This window comes from Emydura macquarii, unplaced genomic scaffold (genome assembly GCF_026122565.2).
Source record: "Emydura macquarii macquarii isolate MOO-44397 ecotype Brisbane River unplaced genomic scaffold, CSIRO-AGI_Emac_v2 contig_6, whole genome shotgun sequence".
NCBI classification, from domain to species: Eukaryota; Metazoa; Chordata; order Testudines; family Chelidae; genus Emydura; species Emydura macquarii.
The window spans coordinates 713,880-733,034 of NW_027130143.1; the positions used below are offsets into that span (position 1 = coordinate 713,880).

General features: G+C 49.3%; 1 protein-coding gene across 2 annotated transcripts in view; it reads right to left on the reverse strand.

Annotated features, from left to right (window-relative positions):
• The window catches only part of SHANK3 (SH3 and multiple ankyrin repeat domains 3), a 663,543-nt gene that overhangs the window by 462,932 nt on the left and 181,456 nt on the right, over nucleotides 1–19,155 (reverse strand). For both annotated transcript variants that reach the window (XM_067548257.1, XM_067547515.1), the window contains exon 10: nucleotides 9,264–9,341. In XM_067548257.1, coding sequence (XP_067404358.1) covers nucleotides 9,264–9,341 — 78 coding nt within the window. The remainder of the gene's footprint in view (nucleotides 1–9,263; nucleotides 9,342–19,155) is intronic.

Below are 19,155 nucleotides of genomic sequence, written 5' to 3' on the forward strand. Positions count from 1 at the left end.
ACAGCCTGGTTGAGGTGGAATGGCGATGCCACCCTGGAGAGAAACTTGGGGTGGTGGCGTAGGGAGACTTTGTCCTTATGGAATATCACGAACAGTGATTCCATCATCATGTCTGCCAATTCACTGACTCATCACGTGGAAGTGATGGCCACTAAGAAAATCACCTTCATTGACAGGTGGGTGAGTGAACAAGTGGCCAGAGGCTCAAAGGGTGGTTCAGTGAGTGTCGAGAGGATGAGGTTAAGGTCAGACGGGGGAGTAAGTTTCCTGATTGAGGGGAAGGTATTCAGGAAGCTGTGAAGGAAGTGGGTTGTAGTTGGATGGCTAAAGAACATGACGCTGTCCACAGGTGGGAGGAAAGCACTGATGACAGCCAGGTGTACGCAAACGGAGGAGTGGGCGAAGCCCGAACAGTGAAGGTTAAGTAGATAGTCAAGGATCGACAGCATGCAGACTTTGTGCAGGGAGTGTCAGTTATGTGCTGCCCACTCTGTGAAACGTCGCCACTTGGTTTGGTAACATGCCCTCGTGAAGAGGTGTCGACTGTGGGTAAGTATGTCCCTTACTGGTGAAGAGCATGTGTTGTCTACTCGCAAGCCCCATCCGAATACCAGACTGTGAGGTGAAGAGGGTTTGGGTAGGGTTGGGGTGGCAGATTTGGCCCTGTTGTTGGGTGGAGGAGGTTCAGGAGAGGTAGAAGACGTATTGGTGGGCAGATTGACAGGTGAAGTCTAGATACAGAAATGAATACATAAAGGCCCCAATATCTGAGACACATGAGGTCAGGACAGCAGGGTTCCCTCTCTTTTTATATGTTTGTTGCTTAAAGGAAAGATCTCCTGGACAATTGGACTGATATACTAAACCTGGAGTTTGTTCCATGAGAAGAAGTGATATAATGCCAACGTTGCTTATAGGCAGGAATTTTCCTGTGATGTGTGGCTGGAACATATTTACATAAATATCTAGTGCCTAGTACGCTAGGAGCAACTTGGCCAAGTTCATGTACTGCACAGTGAACTTGTAAGCATCTGCTTTAATACACGGCTTGACTTTAGTTCACAGCCTGTAGTTCAGGCCTCAGATCTTGCACTTGGCTCCGTGCTCCAGGATGTCTCTACTACAGGTGTCTTCAAGCAGTAATAGCCTTGGATGGTTTCAAAGTCAAAGCATCAGCACCAGATCAAACTCAGTTATTTTAAGAGCCAGTAAGTGGTGTAGCACTGAATGAGTTCCAGAAGTTATTGGAGTTAGAATCATAGAATCATAGAATATTAGAGTTGGAAGGGACCTCAGGAGGTCATCTAGTCCAACCCCCTGCTCAAAGCAGGACTAACCTCAGCTATATCATCCCAACCAGGGCTTTGTCAAGCCTCAGCTTAAAAACCTCTAAGGATGGAGATTCCACCACCTCCCTAGGTAACCCATTCCAGTGCTTCACCACCCTCCTAGTAAAAAACTTTTTCCTAATGTCCAACCTAGACCTCCCGCCCTGCAACTTGAGACCGTTGCTCCTTGTTCTGTCATCTGCCACCACCGAGAACAGCCTAGCTCCATCCTCCCTGGAACCCCCTTTCAGGTAGTTAAAGGCCGCTATCAAGGGCCCCCTCATTCTTCTCTTTTGCAGACTAAACAAGCCCAGTTCCCTCAGCCTCTCCTCATAAGTCCTGTGCTCCAGCCCCCTCATCATTTTTGTTGCCCTCCGCTGTACTCTCTCCAACTTGTCCACATCCTTTTTGTAGTGGGGGGCCCAAAACTGGACACAATATTCTAAATGCGGCCTCACCAATGCCGAATTGAGGGGAATAATCACTTCCCGTGACCTGCTGGCAATGCCCCTCCTAATGCAGCCCAATATGCCATTAGCCTTCTTGACAACCAGGACACACTGCTGACTCATATCCAGCTTTTTATCCACCATTACCCCCAGGTCCTTTTCTGCAGAGTTGCTGCCCAGTTCGTCGGTCCTCAGTCTATAGCTGTGCATGGGATTCTTCCTTCCTAAGTGGAGGACTCTGCACTTATCTTTGTTGAACATCATTAGATTTCTTTTGGCCCAATCCTCCAGTTTGTTTAGGTCACTCTGTATCCTATCCCTACCCTCCAGGGTATCTACCACTCCCCCCAGCTTAGTGTCATCCGCAAACTTGCTGAGGGTGCAATCTACTCCATCCTCCAGATCATTAATGAAGATGTTGAACAAAACCGGCCCCAGGACCGACCCCTGGGGAACTCCGCTTGTGACCGGTTGCCAGCTAGACATGGAGGCATTGATCACTACTCGTTGAGCCCTATGCCCTAGCCAGTTCTCTATCCATTTTATAGTCCATTCATCCAACCCATACTTCTTTAACTTGCCGATAAGAATACTGTGAGAGACAGTATCAAAAGCTTTGCTAAAGTCAAGGTATATCACATCCACCGCCTTCCCTACATCCACAGAGCCAGTCACCTCATCATAGAAAGCAATCAGGTTGGTCAGGCATGACTTTCCCTTGGTGAATCCGTGTTGACTGTTCCTGATCACCTTCCTCTCTTCCAAGTGCCTTAAAATGGATTCCTTAAGGACCTGCTCCATGATTTTTCCAGGGATTGAGGTGAGGCTGACCGGTCTGTAGTTCCCTGGATCCTCTTTCCTCCCTTTCTTGAAGATGGGCACTATATTTGCTTTTTTCCAGTCCTCAGGGACCTCCCCCTGTTGCCACGAGCTTTCAAAGATAATAGCCAATGGCTCTGAAATCACCTCAGCCAACTCCCTCAGCACCCTCGGGTGCATTGCATCCAGCCCCATGGACTTGTGAATGTCCAAGTCAGGGCCCGAGAATTGTTTCCAAGGTTTCAGTGCAGAAGATGTCTAGGCACTCAAGGACACCTTGGCTAGAGAACCCAGCTAAAGGCTTTCAAAGCAATCACAGACTGTTCCGGATCCTACTCAGGACCCCAGAGTTCAAATATGACAGTTCTACGGACTCTGGAGGGGCTCCCACAAAAGGATCAACTAGCACCTCATTCAATTATCTCTGCAGGCCCTAGGAGTAAACTATCTGTAGACATCACCTCTGAGTAGTGTTTACATGAAACTCAGTGTCTGACTCAGGAAAGACTCTGGGACAGGAGGCCAGATTTAGGGGTGCTGACTCAATAGACCATGAGGATCAGAGCTATGATGCCACCTATACAAATAGATAGTCAATGGTGTCAGGTTCTTAGCACCAGACCCAGTCAATCTAGATAGGCCTGGGGGCCTCGAGCCACTTATGCTAGACATGGAGTCTCACTGAATGTGGTTTGCCTGAATCTGCACTGCTGGATCCTCAGTACCGGTCTGCTCAGCATAGAATTGATGGTGCTAGCTCAGCTAACCTTGACAAATCAGGGACTTTGACGACACTTACAACAGGCGATAACACCTCTCAAGTCAATGGAACTTTAGAGACAGCCAACGTGGCTTGCACTGGACCCAGCTGACCTGGGAAAAACCAGGGACTTGGGAATTGCTAATATCAGGCACTAAACCACTTCGACCAATGGTTCCTCTGAGTTAGCAGTGCTTGGTCTTTGGCAGTAAATGAGGTTGACACAGATGGATCTGAGGATCCTATTGTCCTTTGAGATGGATACAGAACCCCTTCAGCTAATGGTTTATTAAAGTCACTAGTGCTGTATCTTCAGCAGCGGTAGAACCCACGGATCTTACAGCTATACAGCAACGTGGCTCAACAGAGTCAATTGTGTCAGATTCTCAGCAGCAGATATGGTCAGCCAAGCTAGATCCAGGGACTTGACCCATGTATACTCATGCCGAGACACTTCAAGCAAGTGGTACACCAGTCAATTCTGCCGAAATCTTGACACTGGACCAGACAGTTGTGGGAACATTAATGGCATATATAAAGGGCACTGGACTGTTTCATCAAGTGGTTCATCAGAGCCCAAGGTGCCGTATCCTAGGCCCTAGCTTCTGTCAACTCAGATGGATCCAAGGACTTTAGTTCTACTTATAGTAGGCACCAAACCACACGTGGTTGACAGTGTTGGGACCTAGCACTGAACTGGGTCAACCTGGAGGGATTTAAGGCCACTGATATCATATTGAATGTGCTGGGACCTGGGTCCCACATTAGGTTGACCTAGACAAATTCAGGGACCTTGGTGCCATGTTGACTGTGCCAGACTTGGACATTGGGCTCAGTCAGCTGGAGAAGATTAGGGACCAGGATGTTGTTTATCTGGGCACAAGCCACGTTGGCTAGTAGATCTCCAAACCTGGACTTAGACATTACCAGACTTAGACAACTGAGCCTGAGGAGCCTTCCATGAGCATAGGTGAGGGAGGCAGCTTGCCCACTTTTGCAGGTCATGCTCCAAAGTTGATGCTGGACCTACACACTGCCAGGCAGAGGAATGCTGAGTAGCAGGAGGGAGGTTATATTACCCCTGTGTTTGGTACTGCAACACTGCGTTCAGTTCTGGTGCCCACAATTCAAGAAGGCTGTAGATGATAAACTGGGGAGAGTTCAGCAAAGAGCTGCAAGAATGTTTAAATGATTGGAAAACATGCCTTTTAGCGATAGAGTCAAGATCAGTCTCTTTAGCTTAACCAAGACAAGACGAAGGAGCAACTTGATCACAGTCTATCAGTACTTCCATGCGGAACAGACATTTGACAGTAGAGGGCTCTTCAATCCACAGACCGAAGTCTCAACATACAATGGAAGTTGGGGACAGCGAGAATGCCCCTTGCTTGGTTACAACTAAATCTTTATCACTGGCAAGTACCCAATTAACTGTCTGTTCAAGTCCTGTCTAGGAAGACTGCTGTGAAATCCAGAAAGAGAATAGTAATGCAGCTGTCACAATGCTGTGAGTGAATTACCTGAATGAACGCTCTATATCGAGAAACCAATAATTGTTACTGTGAAGCTGAGCTGGAGAACTTACTGTCACACAGTTCCAACTGAGAAGTAGCCAAGTGACTTTTATACAGTCATTAGTGATGACCCACAGCTTCACCACTCACATTTATGGTTTTAGGGTATGTATGAATGAGGATGGGCAAGTGGGTGTGTTGTGAGGAGAGATTTGTTTGTTTTTTGTGGGTGGCAAACGAGGGGTGCCTGCTACTGTGAGAAGCTATCTGTGCTTGGGGTTATTGTGTCTACTGGTTTTGCATTTGCTGGAGTTGATTTGCTGGCGTTGATTTGTGTGTGTGTTGTTGTGTGCTAGGAGATTTGTGTTGATTTGCATGTGGATTGTACACTGGGATTTTGTGTTGATTTGTTTGGATGTGAGAGTTGCATTGGGGAGTTTGTTTTGATTGTACAGATGGTGATCAACCTCTGATGAACCACGGCAGTTGGCCAAGTAATCTGTCATCTGTGCAGTCTCTCTCTCATCTGCCTATGAGATTGTTGTATGTAAATTAGCTGTGGTGTAAGGGTGATGATTGTTTGTCTTACCTCTGATATCACAATGGTCTAGGATTCTTGGCATGGCATTCTCTGCCTACCAGACTGGGGTGAGGAGCTCGGAGCTTCTGCCCTGCGGCAGGGTGTTGGGGCTAGAGGATGCTGCCCAGCTGGGAGGGATGTTTCAGGGGGTCAGTAAGTTTGGCCACCCCTGTAATATACAGATGTTTACCTAAGTGACAACTGGGTTATGTTAGACTAAATATTTCTCAAAATATTAAAACCTCAGTTAAAACCCTCTGAACAACTAAAATGTATGAGGTGTATGTGTGTTTGACTAACAAGTTTCATCTTAGTGTCCTAGAAGCTATGCTAAAATCAATAAAATTCAGAGTGTTGAGACTGGAGAAACTCACTATATTACAGGAAATTGTGCTTAACTACAGCAAAAGTTGTTGTGAGAAACTCAATGTTTCAAAGAGCTGAGCCTAGAAATCACAGATGGTCAAGAGAATTGCCAACTTCACAGACAAAAAGAGGAAGAAACTTTGATCTGGTTGTAAGCTAAAGGTTTTACTGTTTGACTCTTTAGTTAAAGTGGCATAAGGGCTTACAGTGCTGGTGAAATTCCAGAGAAATTAGAACATCATCAAAATAATTCTCCATATTATATTTGGGTTTAATGTGTGATAATCCGTTGGCATATAAACTTGATATAAATTATCTATATTTAAAGATCTATGATGCCAAGTTCATATCAAAATCATCTGCCTAGGTTAGTATAGAACTAGTAGTGAATTAATTGAACTGATTTATTAACTCTTGATAATTTTAACGTCTCAGGTTCAGTTCAGGTTTGTAGTGTTCACAATATCATCTAACTATCTTCATTTCACTTTCTATAATTTCTTATGTGCTTTAAAAGCTATTTTGTCTAATTCAACTCATACATTTATAATAATTCTCCAGTCTGTTCTTTAGCAAAGGAACAGAGAGGAAAAACCTAGCAGAGGTAACTGGTGAATTAAATTATTTATTCAGTGTGTTTTATAACTTCTCTTTCTCACACAGCAAGATGGTTATGATAGATATAACTAACGGTGCTCTCTGCAGTACAGGCAGTTGGATTGCACAGGTGTCACTGAGGGCAGCATTTTGGATAGCATAAAGTATTACTGGGGATGATGTATAAGAAAGAAACAGGAGATGCCCCAGAATATCTCTCGCTTCATCTCTACTCATGGATGCTGTGAGGAAGATACGACAATACTTGAAGGACAAAGAAAGCATCACTGGATTGGGGAGGGATCTTGTCTGAAGGATTTCAGCCAGTAACACTGCTGAGATGTGTGAGATTCTTGCCCTGAAATCACTTAGTTGGTTAAGTGAAGTGTTAGTTGGGTTTTACCTTTTATTTCTTTGTAACCAATTCTGACTTTGATGCTTCATTTAAAATCTTTGTGTAGTTAATAAACTTCTTGTATTATTTTATCTGGATTGAAGTGTTTGGGAAACGTCATCTGGGATAACTGAGTTTGTGCATATCATTTTCTATTAGTGAAATGACGGACTTTATAGGAGATTGTATTGTCCAGAAGTAGAGAGCTGGGCAGTACAAGACGCACATTTCTGGGGAAAGTCTGGGAGTGGGATTTTGCTGGTGTTGCCTTGCAGTGTAATTCTTGGATGGCTAGCTAAAGCACTCATACAGTATAACTGGGAGTGATTTACATGCTGGAGGCTGTACGTGAGCAGACCAGGAGTGGTTGCTCTCACAGCGAAGCAATGTAAAAGGCACCCCAAGTTATAGAAATGAGGGGACACAGCTGTCCATCAGTCCAGATTGTACCCTGGAGAATGTCACAATGACCTTACCCACCTTGTCTCCCTAATATCCTGGGACCAACATGGCTACAACCACACTACAGAGAACAGTGGGTTATCTAGTGCAGTTTCTCAACCTGTGGGGTGGAATCTTCAAGTGAGTCTTACCTCACTGATTGAGAACAACATTCTGCAAAGTCACTGGGTCACTAGAACTCAGCAGGAGGAAACGGAGGTCAGGACAGGAGCATCTCATTCCCTCCCCCTCCTGCTGCTGCTGCTTCCCCACCTCCACTTTGCACTTTATTATCCTACAAACCCCAGCAATGGAAAGATCTCCCCAACTTCTCCAACCCAGGCAGTGCTCAACTCCAGGGCAGAGGAAGAGCCGTTGCAGTCTCTAGAAGCAGCACTTTTTTGGAGCTGAATGCTTTGTAGGTTAGGTTGGGGAAATGGAGTGGGGGGGGGGGGAAGGAAAATATCCCCAACCCCCAACACAGCAACCACCAACCCTCACAAGCACTATACCCCTGATCACTTCCATCACCATCCTATAGTACCCAAACACCACCCCCCATTGTTTCTTCTTATGACCAAAACCACACTACCTTGCACAAAATGGTTGCTGGATGATTTGGAGTCATTTTATGGGTGACAGACCCAACGAGGTTGAGACTCACTGCTTTTTGAGTAGCCATGTACATTGCTTGCACACAGAAGAATCCCTTACAGGAAGGTGTGTTACCCACGCACAGTTGTACCTGGGCTGAATTGACACAATATTTCACTGCTTGTCAAAAACATAAGAATATAGGACGAGAAAGGACTTCCAGGGTCACAAAATCTAGTCAGTCCCCTGCTATCTCAGGAACCAAATCATATAATGTCACTCATAATCTTATCAAGCCCCATCTTCACACCAGTCACATATCTTGCCCTGGCTGTTCCAGAGCCTCCCTCTTCTGATGGCTGATGTTGTCATTAATAGTCTTTACATTAATTAGTAACCATGTTTTTTGCTGGGCCCAACTTGTGGCATCTGCTACTGCATTAAAAGGGCCTGTATGTGACAAATTCCTGGCCTTTACATGAGAAAGAATCATCAATAATTTGGCCTCCAAAACCTTTCGGAGATACAGTAACTAGGTGTGCCAAACTAATGCATAACATTTCCTCTCAGCATCAGGGCCTCTCCCTTTCTACAACAGAAAGTTTAGTCAAACACTTATTTGGGGTCTGAATTGTAATCAAGTTAAGAGCATAAACTGCATGTTCAGTTAGCGATATTGTGTAAACAAATCAGGAGAGCGCATGGACAAATGACTAATTACATCATATCTACACACAGTGGCCTAATCTGCCATGCTAATTGCACATGCAAATTACATATAGGACTGGAAACGCTGTGTGTGAACTGGTTGATTAATCTGTTTAAAATTCAGATCCCTGTGCTTGATAAAATCATTTTATATGCCACTGAAGTGCAGCCACCTCAGGGTAGAACATAACCGTCTCCAAACAACGTATAGAATCTGTACACAGCACTTTGGGCAAGGAAGTGAGGAAGCCAGTTTCCAAATGGCAACTGCAGAGGGAGTTTAGGGAGGCAAGCTGGACTCTAAGCAGGAAGTTGGAGTTAATATCCTCTACCCTGGAGAAATATCTCGGATGATCTTTGATAACCAGAACAATGGTTTTAAGTCTTTTCTGAAAGAGGGATGTGTGAATGAATGTGTGTAAACAAGAGTGTAAAAGGGGGCTACGAGTTCAAGAATAAAAATAAGAGGAACGCAGCATTTACTGTGTGTGCTGCCACCTGCTGAACCAGGCCCATGTGACTGCCAATTCCACCTGGCAGAAGGGTTACACCCGCATGTGACTAGAAAAGGGTTGACACAGCCTCTCCTTCTTTGCTGGGCGCACACCCTATGCTTTATCTAGCAATACCCTTTCCCAATGCTCTCTAAAACAGGACTGTCTCCAGGCACTTCTTCATCAACCAAGTGGGGGGATGGCCCCAAACTCTCCTACCTGGAACGCCGTCTGGCTGTTGTAGTTACGAATCTCTTTGCTTGCACCACGGAACAGGAGGACCCGGGCACAACTCTCCTAGGAGAAGAAAACCAGAGAAGAGAGAAGGAAATCTATTAGCGTTGATGTGATGGAAGAGGTGACCTTGTTTTGTTCAAGAGCTGAGAGCTCCCTATTGCAAGGGAGAGAAATAAGGTAACAATGTCAGAATTCGCTTCCACAGCCTTAGATCAAGTCTATCCAATTCAACCTCTCCACACCCATCATGGCTTCAGGGGAATGGCAGTCCTGCCCACCCAGAATCCAGACACACTCCATATCTCCAAATACCATCTTAGCATTATGGGGCTGGAAGTGCTTCCATGATACACTGTAGTTTAGGGGTTGCTGTTCCCCATAATCTGGACATGTTCCATCTTCTTCTGCCTCTTTGGGGCTCTGTGCTTGTGTCATCACACAGCACAGGCTAGGGGATATTGTGGTGTAAAACCAATGTCCTTCCATCCCTCCCATACAGACTTACATCCCCTAGAAGTGTCACTCAGGCGCAGAGTTAATGCAGCTGCCTCATCACGAGCTATAAATTATCTTTAATGTAACACTACTGTTTAATAAGAAATAAAACCAACCTAGAACATTTCATGCCTGGGATCTTTCAGCCAGCTCCACAAAAGAAATGGAAAACTCCAGTTACAATATAAATAGGCAACAGAAGGAACAGAATCTTAGGGAAACCTCCGATTCTAAACCTACACAGCCCAGAAAAACAACAAGGGGCGGCTGGTCCTGACAGACAGAGGCTACCGAGCTACAACCATATGCAGGAGAAACAGACTCACACAACTCTCTCTCCATACCCCAGATTTCCCCTGAGCTGAGTTGCCATGACAGGAGGTAGGGGAGACGATGGTCCTGCAGGCCACCTTGTCCCATCTTATTTAACACTTCAAATATTAGTCAAAAGGCCTTGAAGGCACTCTCTTGAGAACAGGTTGCCCCCAGCCTGTCTCCCTGAATCAATTCACTCCAATGGATGGCATGAAAAGTGTGGAAAGAACAGTTACTTACCTCATAACTTGTTCTTCGAGCTGTGTTACTCATGTCCATTCCCAGTTAGGTGTGTGCGCCACATGCACCAGTGCTGGAAATTTTTCCCTTAGCAGTACCCATCGGGCCGGCTTTAGTGCCCTCTGCAACAGCGCGCATATGCACCCGCATATAGGCACTGCCGGCTCCCCCTCCCTCTCAGTTCCTTCTTGCCAGAACTCTGACTGAGGGGAAAGAGGGTGGGTGTGGAATGGACATCTTGAAGAACAACAGTTACGAGGTAAGCAACCGTTCTTTCTTCTTCGAGTGCTTGCGCATGTCCATTCCCAGTTAGGTGACTCACCAGCAGGATCCCTGAAGGCGGGCAGGAGTTCATGGTCGTGATGCTTGTAGCACTGCTCTGCCGAAGCCAGCGTCATCCCAAACCTGCTGCGTTATGGCACAGTGGGATGTGAAGGTATGTACTGATAACCAGATGGCGGCCCTGCAGATATCCTGTATTGGGACATGCGTCTGGAAGGCTGCTGAGGATGCCTGGGCCCTTGTCAAGTGGGCTGTTAAGGATGTTGGATGTGCGACCCCCGCCTGGCCGTAACAAGCTTGGATACAGGCTGTGATCTACTTTGAGATTCACTGCAATGACACTGGCAGCCCTTTCATTCGCTCGACAACTGCAACGAAGAGCTGCATAGACCAGCAGAAGGGTTTGATCCTCTCAGTGTAAAAAGCAGGGCTCTCCAAATACCTAGGGTGTGCAGATGCCTCTCCTCACTAGAGCTGTGAGGCTCTGGACAGAAGATCGGCAGGAATATGTCCTGGTTGAGATGGAAGTGTGAGACCACCTTCGGCAAAAAAGGCTGGATGCGGGCGCAGTTGAACCTTGTCCTTATAAAAGATAGTATAGGAATGTTCTGAGGCCCAAGACTAGCCTTGCTGATGTAATGGCACAAGGAATGCGATGTTCCAGGATAGGTGCATGAGGGAACACGAGGCCAGGGGCTCAAATGGAGGCCCAGTGAGCCTGGAGAAGACCAGATTCAGATCACATTGGGAAGTTGCATCCTGTGTCGGTGGGAAGAGCCTTTCCAGGCCCTTGAGGAATCTGGCCATAATCTCGTGTGAGGAGATCGTTTTACCATTAACATGAGAGTGAAACGCTGATATGGCTAGTAGGTGGACCTTAATGGATGAGAAGGTCAGTCCTTCCTCTTTCAAGTTGAGCAGGTAGTTCAGGATCATTCAGACTGGGGCCTCCACTGGGAAGGCACCCTGATCAGCCGCCCAGCAGGTAAAAAATTTCCACTTGGCCCAGTAAGAGGTTCTGGTGGACGGCTTTCTACTCTCAAGCAGAATCCGCTGGACTTGGACCGAGCAGCCATGGAGCATCCAAGACATCTGATGCAGGAAGGCCAGGTCTGGGTGAAGCAGGCAACCCCAATCCTGGGACAAGAAATCCGGTCATGATGGGAACCTCCACAGGCAAGTCACCGATAGCTCGAGCAGCATCCCTAACCAATGTTGCCAAGGCCATGCCGGGACCACCGAGATGACCCATGCTCTCTCCCTCTTCACCTTTATGGGGACTTTGTGGATCAACAATGTTGGCAGGAAGGCGTACATGAGATTTCCTGACCAGGGAAGGAGAAAGGCATCAGTCAGTGAGCCGTCGCTGAGTCCTTGACGAGGGAAAAACTGATTGCATTTCCTGTTCTCTTTGGTGGCAAAGAGATTCACTTAGGGATTGCCCCACCTCTGGAAGATTTTATCAGATTCCCTGACTTTGATGTGCAATGCCAGTTCCTTTGTAGTCCAGGTGCCCTGAGTTTTGAGGGGGCCAAGCTGTGCTCCCCATACTAGGTCTGAGGCATCAGAGACTAGTGATAATGTCAGTTGAGGGGCCTCGAAGGGTATTCCTGAGAGCACTTGTCTTGTCCACCATGCCAGGAAGGTAAGTATCTGCGGAGGGACCGTGAGCACGCTGTCCAGGTGATGCCTGGCCAGGGAATACACCTATGCCAGCTTGTAAGAGTGCTTGAACCTCCTGGATGAGAAGTTGCTTGTGAGAGAGGTCGCTGAAGAGGGACAGGGAAGGAAAACTGGAGAGTGTATCCAGTGGCTACTGTGCTGAGTACCCAGCGGTCACATGTTATGGTAGACCAGGCTGGGAGGAAAGGGGCTAGGTGAGCAGAAAATAGCAGGGAGGCTGGATCCCGGGTTAAAACTGGTAGGTGCGCCTTCAAAAGGTCTGTTTACCAGCTCAAACCCGGCTGGAGGGCAGCGGATGACGAGTGGCCCTGGTGCCTCTTATAACCTCTATTTCTTTTTCTGTAGGACTCACTATGGGGTTGACCTCCAAACCGCTGTGGTTGTTGGGGCCTGAAATGCCTACTGGTTGATGACCGCAGAGTTGCCCTTGAGTCCTTCATGCCATGCAGTCTGGAGTCTGTCTGCTTAGCAAAGAAGGTTGTGCCATCAGAGAGGAGGTCCTAGATAGATTGCTGGACCTCCAACAGAAGGTCTGATGACTGCAACCATGAAGCCCTTCTCATAAATACCATCAATGCCATGATCTTGGCTGCAGAATCTGGTGCAACAGAGGCTGCCTGCAGGGATGCCCTGTCCTCCCCTCCTCCAGAATGGCCTTGAATTCCTGCCTGGAAGCCTGTGATAGGGAGTCCGCGAATTTCTCTAGCGACTGCCAGATATTAAAATGGTATCTACCCAACAGTGCTTGTTGGTTAGATAAGTGCATTTATAGGCTCATAGTAGAATAAACTTTGGGCCCAAACAAGTCCAGCTTTTTTGCCTCTTTATTTTTTGGGGTGGAGCTCACTTGGCCCTGCCTGTCCCTCTCATTGGCCACCGTGACTACCAGCGATCCCAGAGAGGGGTGGATGTACAAGTAGTCAAACCCTTTAGCCGTATGTAATTCTTCCTTTCCGCTCTTTTTGATGTGGGGGGCAAGGAGGCCGGGGTTTGCCACAGCGCCTTGGTGAGTTTCACCACTCCTTCACATACAGGAAGGGCCACTCTGGAGTGGGCTGCCGACGCCAGGATCTCAAAGAGCTCATCTGCAGGCTCATTCAGCTCCTCTATCTTGAGTCCCAGGTTGGATGCCACCCTTTTTAACAGATCCTGATGGGACCTAAATCATCCAATGGGGCCACTGTGGAGGGGCCCGCTACTGCCTCCTCCGGTGACGATGAGGAAGAGGCTGGTAGTTGCGGTGGAATAGGTTCATTATCTCTGGTCAGGGTAGCCCCTCCCGGGCTTGATCTGGGCTACCTCTCTTAGTCCGACTCCACATCCAAATGCGGTGCCATACTCTGAGGGATGGAAGTCCTCAGTACCAAGGTTCCTGCCACCAAGTAGGACTGTGGGACTCCAGGGGGGAACCCCCATGGGTTCCAGTATTGCCATAGACCAGTCCACTGTCTTTGAGGCCATGCCCCCTATTGGTGACATGGTAGGGAAGCTGGGAGCTGGGGCCGAGGTCTGTCTTGACTGACGGACTATGTCCTCACTCTCTGAGGTTGAGGAGCCGCTGTCCAATGACCAGCTGAGATTCTCTCGGCACCAGGGATCGGTGTTGAGAGTCTGAGCATGGGGCACCCCAGGACCGGCTCTTGTCCTTAGCCTTTTTATAAGGACTAGGATAGCAGTGACGGGGTTCCTGGGGCCTGCACCGGGAGCCTGGAGAACAGCGGCATTCTGGGGAATGGTGCCGTTGCTCTGCCGACCGGTGCCAGACATCTGGAGACTAACAGTGGGTGCCTGACCTCTCGTTGTGCAGCTCTGGAGAGTGGGCCTTGTGTCAGGAGACCATCCATGCACTGGCGAATGGTGCCTGGGAGACGGGGACTGCCGTGCAGATCTCGGCTGCAGGTTAACCCTTGATAGGCTGCCCACTGGCATTGGTGCTGAGTCCCGATGTGGAGGTCTGCTCTCCTGCAGTGTCACTGGTATGGGCATTGTCAGGAGGTCTTTCATCGCCTGAAAAGCCTCCAGAGTCAAAGGCACTGCCAGGTGGCATGGCCCTTTACTGCTACCTGGAGTCGGTGGCGGGCCTGGTACCACGGTCAAAGCTTGCAACAGCGAGGGATCCGTCAGGGGCTGTGGGAATTGGCGGCCCGACGAGGGTCTTGCCTGGTCTTCAACACTCTTCTTTGTCTTCTCAGCCGGCGAGCGCCCCAACTTGGCACATGACTTTTTCGGCCTCTTCTTCAGCACCGGAGATGGTGATGGGCTCCAGGAAGAAGAAGGTGCCAGAGGAGAACTGCGTGCTGAGACTGCCGTGCTCGGCACCAAGTCCGATCTGCCGGGCTCCGACCCCAGTGTGAGTACCGACTGCTTTGGCGTGGCCTTGAATTGAATGTCACGGTCCTTTTTACTCCGTGGGCAAAAACTTTTACAAAGTTTACACCTCTCATGGACGTGAGCCTGCCTGAGACACTTTGGGAAGCTCTGATGAGGGTGGCTCTTTGGCATCCTACGCAAAGCACAGGGTTTAAGCCCTGGGGAATGGGGCATGCCCCACCCCTGGGTCGCTATCTACATCAAACTCTACAACGAACTAAAGAAAGAAAAAAAAACAAAAAAAACACTAGCTGGGAAAAGCCTTATGAGAGCAAGAGACATTCCAGCTCCGTCACCGGCGGTAGGAAGGAACTGAGCGGGAGGGGGAGCCAGCAGCGCCTATATGCGGCACGTGCGCACCACTGCAGCAGCCCTACAGGTACCACTAAGGGAAAATGTCCATCACCGATGCATGTGGCACACACGCACCTCACTGGAAATGGACACGAGCAAGCACTCGAAGAAGAACTTACTGTACCCCACAAGCCCTGCCCCTCACCCCCTCCCTCCTGCCACACCTTTGCTCATTCAGCGCTGCACTCTGGGATCACAGTAACGTTCTCCGCAAAGCAGCTGGGACAGCGAGAGCTATGGGTGACACACACTTTGCAACTAGCAAGGCAAGATAGCATTGCAACGATCTTCCCTGATGCAGGCTGCTCGCCGGCCCCCAGGGCTGTGTGCTCTCAGCAGAAGCAGGCTCTCTGACCATATGGTGCAAGGCTTGTTCTCTCCTGCTGAGGAATGGGCGTTGTTCAGGCTGGATGAGACGGAGGTATCCGCGTACTGATAACACCCGATGCTTCCTACTAACCCTCCTTGTGGCCCACACATGCTGGACAGAAGGGGTGCCAAAACTGCCTCCTGCAGCACCCTACACTGAAGAGCTCTTTTGATGGAGGAGCAGTTGCCCACAAATACCTGCTGAGATCTCTGAGATCACAGAATGAAGCCCTCGAAGACCCATTTCTGGAGTCAGCAGGCATGTCAGCAACACTTTGTGATCAGTAGTACTGAAAGCACCTGACATATAATACCAGCATGGACACCTGATCGTTAGCTATTCCCAGGACTGATGTGACCAGAGCAGTCTCTGCCACAGCCAGGTCAATACCCAGATTGACAAGGGTCAAAGGTATCTAGACACCAAGAGAGCTGTCTTCCCACACCTTTTCCACAGCCTTACACACAAAGGGGAGATGGGATCCCTGTCGATAATTAACTAGATTGTCAGTGTCGAGCGCTGACTTCAAGTAAAGGCTGCACTATTGCTTCCTTCGAGGAAATGTGCAGCCTGGCTTCTCTAACAGAAGCATTAGCCATCTCCACAAGCCAGAGGCCCATTACCTTCCCACTGGCCTTCATGTGCCAGCAGGGGCCTGGATCCAAAGCACGGGCTGTAGGATGAAGTTTTCACTACACTTCCAGTACCTCGGAGAGCATCCCCAGCGGGAACTGTAGCAGGGAAGACAAGGCTCTTGTTTCCTTGAGACCCTGCTCCCTTGCCTCTTAGCTCCGTAGGGACCTCCTTCACCGCTCCCACACTTAGGAGGGACTGCACCTCCTGAGTTAGAAGTCTCTCATGAGAAAGGTCCCTGAAGAAGTGTGGGGAGGGAAGGGGAGGAGGAGGGGCAGACAAGAATTGAAGGATGTATCCCACTTCTACTGTATGGAGCACCCAGCAATTCGAGGTGGTGATGACCCATGCCCGGTAAAAGTGAGATAAATGGTTTCCAAAGTCAGAGTAAAAGCCAAGTTCTGGACTGGAGTGTCACCCCTGATCGCACCTTCAAACGTTCTGCCTAGGGCCCGAAGATTGTCTTGTGGCTGTAGCCGTGAGGGCCGGCCAGGAGTGATGAGGGAGACGCCTCCTAAAGCCCTTGTTTTGTCACTGCCTGAAATCCTGCCTGTTGTGGCGGTTAGAAATGGCCCAAAGATGGGCTTAAAGTGCCTTTGGGATGAAGCCAGCATATGGAGGCCCAGAAATTTTAGGGTGGCGTGAGAGTATTTCAGACTATGAAGGCACTCATCCGTCTGGTTGGAGAAGAAGGAGATCCCTTGAACAGGTGGTCCTGTGCTTTCAGCTGTATTTCATAGGGCAGGCCTGATGATTGGAGTCAGGAATACACCTTCCTTCCCAGCAGGCCCAATTTCCTGGCTTCCTTAGCCTTTGGTGACAGACCCTGCTGCCCTTGCCTCGCTCGGTCATTGGCTGTGGCCATGACCAGGGATCCTGGGGGAGGGTGTGTGTACAAATACTCGTACCTTTTCGGGGGTATGAAGTACTTCCTCTCGACCTGCTTCACTGTGGACTGAAGGGATAAAGGAGTTTGCCACAAGGCCTTTATTGGCTTCAAGATGGCCTCATTGAGGGGCACAGCCACCCTTGTTGAACTGGGGGATGTCAGTATGTCCACCAAGGCCAAGACAGAGTCATCAATCTCCTTCACCTACAGGTTGAGGTTTTGGTTCATTCTCTTTAAGAGCTCTTGGTGGGCTTTGTAATCATCCTGCACTGGAGCTATGGATGTACCAGCAATGGCTTCATCCAGAGAGGAAACGAGGTGGCCAGGATTGCCCCAGGGTTCTGGACCTCCTCCAGTGGTGGCAGGTACCACAGACCTCCGTCACCTCTGCCCCTAGCACTGAGCCCCTCTCTGACAGGGAAGGAGGGGTTGTTCTGACCTCAGAGGACGCCGAATACGAGCGACCTGTGTGGGAGCCTTGAAAGGCCTGAGTTGCCCACAGTGTCCACATTGACCACTGAGGAGGCATTTGCCACTGTGTGGGGGGGTCATGCTGGTGGGGCAGGTCCCTGGGATGGTCACCGTGCATCTCTGGCCTGCTCCATCGTGACCCATATATTACTGCCTCGGATTCCGAGTCAGAGGAGTCACTTCTGGGCAACCAGGGAGGCACCGTGCCCCTTGGTGCAGCGTAAGAGTGCCGAGACAGCGAGCGGTACCAAGATTGCGAGCAGTACTGGGACCTGAAGCGGTGTCGAGACTGCGAGCGGTGCCGCAATGGCGACCTGTGCCATACCCTCATTTGTTGCCATGGTGTCGAGGCTCGTGAGAGCGGGCTAGATGGGGGTAGGTGCCTCGTCATCATCGCTGGCTTGCCCAAGGTCAAGGTACCTCTCGGTGAGGCGGCCTCTTGTGCCGGAGATGTCCCTTGTGGGCCATGGCTTGAAAGAGATGTAGGTGGCAGGAGGGTCAAGAGACTCCTCGCTGACTCATCTGCCTCTGGCCTAGATGGTGCTGCCAGGGCCCAATCTCCTTCCTGGCTCACCCTCAGCAGGGAGTCCAGGCACACCAGATTTAGCGGGGTTGGAGTCTACAGTACCAGCTGACTGAGCCATCTTACAGCGGTCCATTACAGATCTTTCTCTCCACGTTCGTCCTTGTTGTGGAGCATCCCCGGTCAGATTTCTTCGACTCCTTTGGCACCCGTGATGGGAAATGGTGCCAGGCCCAGGGTGCCAACTTTCTGCAGGGGAAGTGTCACGGTGCTGGGCAGTTTTAGGTGCCAGGGATAGCCGACTCCTCTGTGGGTCTCTGACTGAGGCCAGGGCGCTCCTAACCAAGGAAGTGCTCGGTGTCATGTCTGATTGTTGCTCCGATGCATGGCGAAGCGCAGCCTCCTTTAGGAGGATTTTTAGACTACAGTCACCGTCTTTTTTGGTCCTGGGCCTGAAGGTCTTACAAATCTGGCACCCTCTCCCAGGCATTTCAGGCAGCTGTCATGCAGGTGGCTTACTGGTATTTTCTTCAGGCAAGTCGCACACTGTTTGAAGCCCTGGGATCGAGACGTATCATGGTGCCATGGGTAGACTAGTCCCACAGGGCGGGAATCTTAAACACTTAAACTAATCTAAGCTCAATTTACTTAACTATTTACTCTCTATTAGCTAACTATTTACATCTCATTACAAGCACAGCCACTGAGGCATATCACATGCAGAGCAAGAGAAAAACAGAGTTCCAGTGACTGTCACTGATGGAAAAAAGAAACCGAGGGGGCAGCGGGGCAGCAGTTCCCTATATACTGCGCCATGAGGGCACCACTCCAGGGGGCACCAGAGCCGACTGGCACATTCCATTAGGAAAAAAGCTTCCATCGACAGTACACGCAGCACAAACACACACCGACATTGGCATGGACATGAGCAAGCACGCGAAGAAAAATAGAACATGTTACTTGTCCCCCACCTGGACCCCTCAACATGTAAGATCTACTAGTAACGCCATTTAAAAATTAAAACACGAAATCACAAAGGAGCCACCACTTGGGAGGCTGAACGCGTGTGCACCTGGCCTGGCTGCCGAGTCCTGGCTGCCTGGGAAGAGTCCCTCAAAAGCAGCTCCAGCTGGTGGTGAAGGGGAGGGGCCAGATGCAATATATACTCAGACTCCTGCTCAGCACAGGCTCCTGCCCTGTGTCCTGACATGCATCATTCAACCACAACCTGCCACGGAGCACCAGCTAG